The 5883-nt window shown below is 44.8% G+C and overlaps 1 protein-coding gene across 1 annotated transcript in view; it reads right to left on the reverse strand.

The window, feature by feature from the left end:
• The window catches only part of LOC106595825 (tripartite motif-containing protein 16), a 12795-nt gene extending 7361 nt beyond the window's left edge, over window positions 1-5434 (reverse strand). The window contains exons 1-2 of the mRNA XM_045711924.1: window positions 4833-5434; window positions 4305-4400 (exon numbers count right to left, since the gene is read on the reverse strand). Of these exons, the coding sequence (XP_045567880.1) occupies window positions 4305-4400; window positions 4833-5429 (693 nt within the window). The 5' untranslated portion in view covers window positions 5430-5434. The remainder of the gene's footprint in view (window positions 1-4304; window positions 4401-4832) is intronic.
• Window positions 5435-5883: the final 449 nt, after the last annotated feature.

A 5883-nucleotide genomic window follows, 5' to 3' on the forward strand; every position in this document is an offset into this window, starting at 1 on the left:
AGAGCTACAAATCAATGATCTCCACCTATCCATTAGGTTTACAACTCAGTGAACCTGCGCAGCATTCTCTCTATTTGATGTCTACGAACCAACAGATTTCAACGATTATCATATTACCCAGCAGCCATTTAGAAACAAATAAAAAAGGTTAGTTAATAATCAGTTACCTGAGGTAAACCTACAAGGAGAGTTAATAATAAGTTACCTGAGGTAAACCTACAAGGATAGTTAATAATAAGTTACCTGAGGTAAACCTACCAGGTTAGTTAATAATAAGTTACCTGAGGTAAACCTACCAGGTTAGTTAATAATAAGTTACCTGAGGTAAACCTACAAGGTTAACGCGGGCTGGAAGAGAATTACTTCAAAACCACAGCAAACAGCTGGGACATATAGTAATATTATATATATAATATTATATCACTGGGCTCCTCTGTGCTAACAAACCCTGTGTACCACCCCTCCCCTGTTTAACCTTGAATTTCGTTCAGAAAAACACTTCCACATTTAGCAAAACGAACCAACTCTTTACGGATCTGTTCGGTGGTAATAAACGGAGGCAGATTAGACACCACTACTCTTGTCGAAATCAGCACCAACACAACCCCTCACATAAATCATACTGGTAACTAGCCGGACAACAAGACTCACCTTTTACATTACCACAACCACCGCCTTGTTCATTCTGGATACAGAGTGTATATGTTCCTCTCCCACCTGTTCACCGACCAGGATCAATAATTCCTCCACACCATTCTCCACAACGCACCTGAAGAGACAGCGTTTCTTCTCCACTCGGTTGAGGACATCAAACTACCCTACTCCCTCCTCAACTCTAACCGATAAACAGCGGAAACCGATAAACAAACCCTCCCACCATGACAAAATACATTTGGAAAATAGGCAAAAGAATAGCTGCACTCTTCACGAACGACAAAACCTCACGTTACCAACTTCTTCTTCTTCTATGGTATAATGGCGGTCCTCAAACCAACGTTAAAGGAGCGTGGCGCCTCCTACTGTGCTGGAGTGTGTTCAATCACGGTTTACACCATTTCTAAATCCTCCTACCTAACTCAGTACTTCTGAGAAAATAAAAAGATCCCTACTAACTTCTAATGGACCCTCCCCATCCCCCAAATCCCTTCCAACCCCCCATCCAACCCCGTCCAACCTCAATGACCCTACACTTCAATCTTTACCTCTCTTCAACATCCTTACAACACTATAACAACACATGCTCCACCGTTTCATTGACAATACCCTCCAGACACAAACCATTCACATGCTGCCAACCAGATGGAAGGACCAGTTCAATGTACAATGTCCTAAACACAATCGAGGAAACACCACCTCTTCCTTCCTAATCTGACCTTTGAACCTTGGTCCACCGACCTTTCTTTAGAGGACATATAAATGCCGTCCCTTGTGCTCAGAGTCCCATCTCTTCTGCCACACATCTATCAAAATGTCTCTGATCTCACATTTGTCCTCACCTCTACCCAGTGGAACATTAATATATATTATATCTTGTTTTAAAGTTATTTTAGCTAACTAGTCTACAATTTCATTCCATTCCACACCTGAATGTGCTGGGACCCAGCAGAATCTCACTACTAGACCCATTCTCTCAATTCTCCATAATAACATTAATACCTCCAATAGTAGGTCACTCCTAATAGATTTACCAGATGATAAACTATTCAATACAGACAGAGAATCTGAGGATACTATAATTCTAACAGGCTGTACGTCCTCCACCCACTGGAGGACAACTATTATCACCAACAGTTCAACTGAGTACACTGACAGTTCATCTGTTAGTCTTCTACATATCTGCACATCACATTCAGGAAGGTAAACACCTGCTCCTGTGGGCCCACTATCTGGGCCCTTGGATCCATCTGTGAAAAGAGGTAAAAAGCATAACAACTTCTACCAATGTAATTGTCAACCAGTTTCCCTTTATCACTGACTTCTGACCCAATCTTTCCTTTTGTCTACCAAGGTTAGATCAACAACAGGATCTGGGAGTAACCATGGAGGAACATCCCCTATCACCACAGAAAGGGCCAACCTCCAACTCCCTGAAACTACTCTCATCAGCAAGCTTTCCAACTGTCCAACCAAAACCACTGCCTTGTCTACTAGTATATTCCCAACAGTCATCTAGAACAGTAGCAGTGGGATGCTCAACCTCACAGCCTTTCAACCCAATAAGCTAATGACAATTTATTACGTCAGTATATCCAAAGGCATCTCACCTGCCTCAACTGGTCTATAATATAAATCCATGATATTATGGGATACAAAATGGGAAAAGGGGAAATTATGATAATACTAAAAAACATCCTTCTAACTAACCCTCCACTACTTTGACCCTATCTGCTCCTGCACCAGGCAAACTAACCCTACACTCATTAAAACCCACTACCCCATTCCACTACTTTGACCCTATCTGCTCCTGCACCAGGCCAACTAACCCTACAATCATTAAAACCCACTACCCCCATTCCACTACTTTGACCCTATCTGCTCCTGCACCAGGCCAACTAACCCTACACTCATTAAAACCCACTACCCCATTCCACTACTTTGACCCTATCTGCTCCTGCACCAGGCCAACTAACCCTACACTCATTAAAACCCACTACCCCCATTCCACTACTTTGACCCTATATGCTCCTGCACCAGGCCAACTAACCCTACACTCATTAAAACCCACTACCCCCATTCCACTACTTTGACCCTATCTGCTCCTGCACCAGGCCAACTAACCCTACACTCATTAAAAACCCACTACCCCATTCCACTACTTTGACCCTATCTGCTCCTGCACCAGGCCAACTAACCCTACAATCATTAAAACCCACTACCCCATTCCACTACTTTGACCCTATCTGCTCCTGCACCAGGCAAACTAACCCTACACTCATTAAAACCCACTACCCCATTCCACTACTTTGACCCTATCTGCTCCTGCACCAGGCCAACTAACCCTACAATCATTAAAACCCACTACCCCCATTCCACTACTTTGACCCTATCTGCTCCTGCACCAGGCCAACTAACCCTACACTCATTAAAACCCACTACCCCATTCCACTACTTTGACCCTATCTGCTCCTGCACCAGGCCAACTAACCCTACACTCATTAAAACCCACTACCCCATTCCACTACTTTGACCCTATCTGCTCCTGCACCAGGCCAACTAACCCTACACTCATTAAAACCCAGTACCCCATTCCACTACTTTGACCCTATCTGCTCCTGCACCAGGCCAACTAACCCTACACTCATTAAAACCCACTAGCCCATTCCACTACTTTGACCCTATCTGCTCCTGCACCAGGCCAACTAACCCTACACTCATTAAAACCCACTACCCCCATTCCACTACTTTGACTCTATCTGCTCCTGCACCAGGCCAACTAACCCTACACTCATTAAAACCCACTACCCCATTCCACTACTTTGACCCTATCTGCTCCTGCACCAGGCCAACTAACCCTACACTCATTAAAACCCACTACCCCATTCCACTACTTTGACCCTATCTGCTCCTGCACCAGGCCAACTAACCCTACACTCATTAAAACCCAGTACCCCATTCCACTACTTTGACCCTATCTGCTCCTGCACCAGGCCAACTAACCCTACACTCATTAAAACCCACTACCCCATTCCACTACTTTGACCCTATCTGCTCCTGCACCAGGCCAACTAACCCTACACTCATTAAAACCCACTACCCCCATTCCACTACTTTGACCCTATCTGCTCCTGCACCAGGCCAACTAACCCTACACTCATTAAAACCCACTACCCCCATTCCACTACTTTGACCCTATCTGCTCCTGCACCAGGCCAACGGCCTGGGAGGACGGGACACCACCACCCAACACACCCTGGAACTCTTCTGAAGTCAAATCTAGTATGACCAAATACTTCTCTGCAGCTGCCACCAAAACATATTTTTTTCTGTGATTTACATTCCATTTCTGCGGTACAGTTGATAACCATTTGCTATGAACACTAAGAAGCCAACCTTACTGAAGCATATATCACTGGTTGGCCCATCCCTCTGTGCTGTCACAGATCTACTACTCACAGGGATCCTCTCAGGATCCCTCAGCCTTGACCCATCCTCCTCTACTTTCTTCACTGCCTCAGCAGTGACAACCTGTTCCCAACAGTGGGGTCAGTGGGATTGGATAGGGGCCCCTCTACCTCTCTCTCTCTCTCTCTCTGACTGGAGGAGACAGGTGAAATGGTGTGTCTCCTCTGGTCAACAATACTCACCTTGAGAGACTCCACAGCCTGTTGGAGCTCCTTCAGCTCCTTCTCTCTCTCCTGGAATCTCTGCTGGACCTTCTGCTGACTCATCCCCAGCTGCCTCTGTGGAGAATCACTCTTCAATGAGCTATCAAGCTTTATTAGTCCAGTAGATCAATAGTATAGTAATGTGACATAGGGCCCATAGAGAGGAAGGTCTAAAAAATGGATGGTCCATTTACTAAATGATATTTATTTGTTGCTATGTGAATGATTATAGTTGTTATGGTAGGACTACATGTATCAACAGGTTGAGACTGAACTTTGGACTCATAAAAGGGCATTCAGAATGATAATAGTGTTTGACATTATAAAATGGTGATACATCTGGAGAATCTGGGTTGACATATCAATATACTCAAGGTTTGTGTTCATATTTGTTCTGCTGAGGATCAATTTCATTTCAATGATCTCATGTTCAAACAGCCATAGTTCCTACTGTATCTTTAATTCTTTGTTTATCAGACAGTCACCAACAAGTTGTTCTGGTCTTACCTGTTTCTCAGTCCTCTCTGCTGCAGCTGACACTGTATCATGGCCTTTATGTTCATCCATCACACACTGATAACAGATACCCTGCTGATCGGTACGACAGTAAACCTCCAGCAGTTTGTCATGATGAGAGCAGATCTTCTCCTGTAGTTGTGCGGTGGCTTTGACCAGCTTGTGCTTCTTCAAAGCAGGAGATTCGTAGTGAGATTGGAGGTGAGTCTCACAGTAAGAGGCCAGACACACCAGACAGGACATGAGGGCTTTCTGCTTTCTGGTCCCAGTGCAGAAATCACACGCCACATCTCTAGGTCCAGCATAGCACAGAGCAGGAGGGGGAGCAGCCTGGAGTCCTGTCTTCTTCAGTTTCTCCACCACCTCAGCCAACATGTTATTTTTCCTCAGAATAGGCCTTGGAGTGAAGGTCTCTCTGCACTGAGGACAGCTATAGACCCCTTTCAGAACATCCTGATCCCAGCAGCCCTCAATACAGCTCCTACAGTAACTGTGTCCACAGGGGATGGTGACTGGTTCCTTCAGTAGATCCAGACAGACAGAACAACAGAACTGGTCCTGGTCCAGCAGAACTCCCTGTTGAGCCATTTGGACGGTTGTTCACTCTCACACAGACAGACGAGACAGAGACTCAGATCAGTTTCGTTTCCTCAGAAGAGAGTTTGTGAAGGGGGATGGACTTCCTGGTTCTGCCAGAGGGGTGGGGTTAGAGGGAGGGAGGGGTTAGAGGGAGGGAGGAAGAGAGAGAGGAACTGCATGCAACATCAAGAGGGAGACAAATAGTTTTGTTCCAATGTTAGAGCCCTTAACATGGAATAAATGAAATAATGAATCTTAAAATGTGAGTTATTAGAATATAAATGGTAACAGTTTCTATGAAGTACATATTATAATTATTTTAATGACCTTTATAATGCCTTATAATACACTTATGTGTTCTAATAAGCAATAAGGCCTGAGGAGGTGTAGTATATGTAAGGATTGCGGACCTGGTGGCAGTGAAGTCAGACGCAGGAGAGCAGAGATAGGTAATAGCCGGAGC

Source organism: Salmo salar, unplaced genomic scaffold, assembly GCF_905237065.1.
Source record: "Salmo salar unplaced genomic scaffold, Ssal_v3.1, whole genome shotgun sequence".
In the NCBI taxonomy this organism is placed as follows: domain Eukaryota; kingdom Metazoa; phylum Chordata; class Actinopteri; order Salmoniformes; family Salmonidae; genus Salmo; species Salmo salar.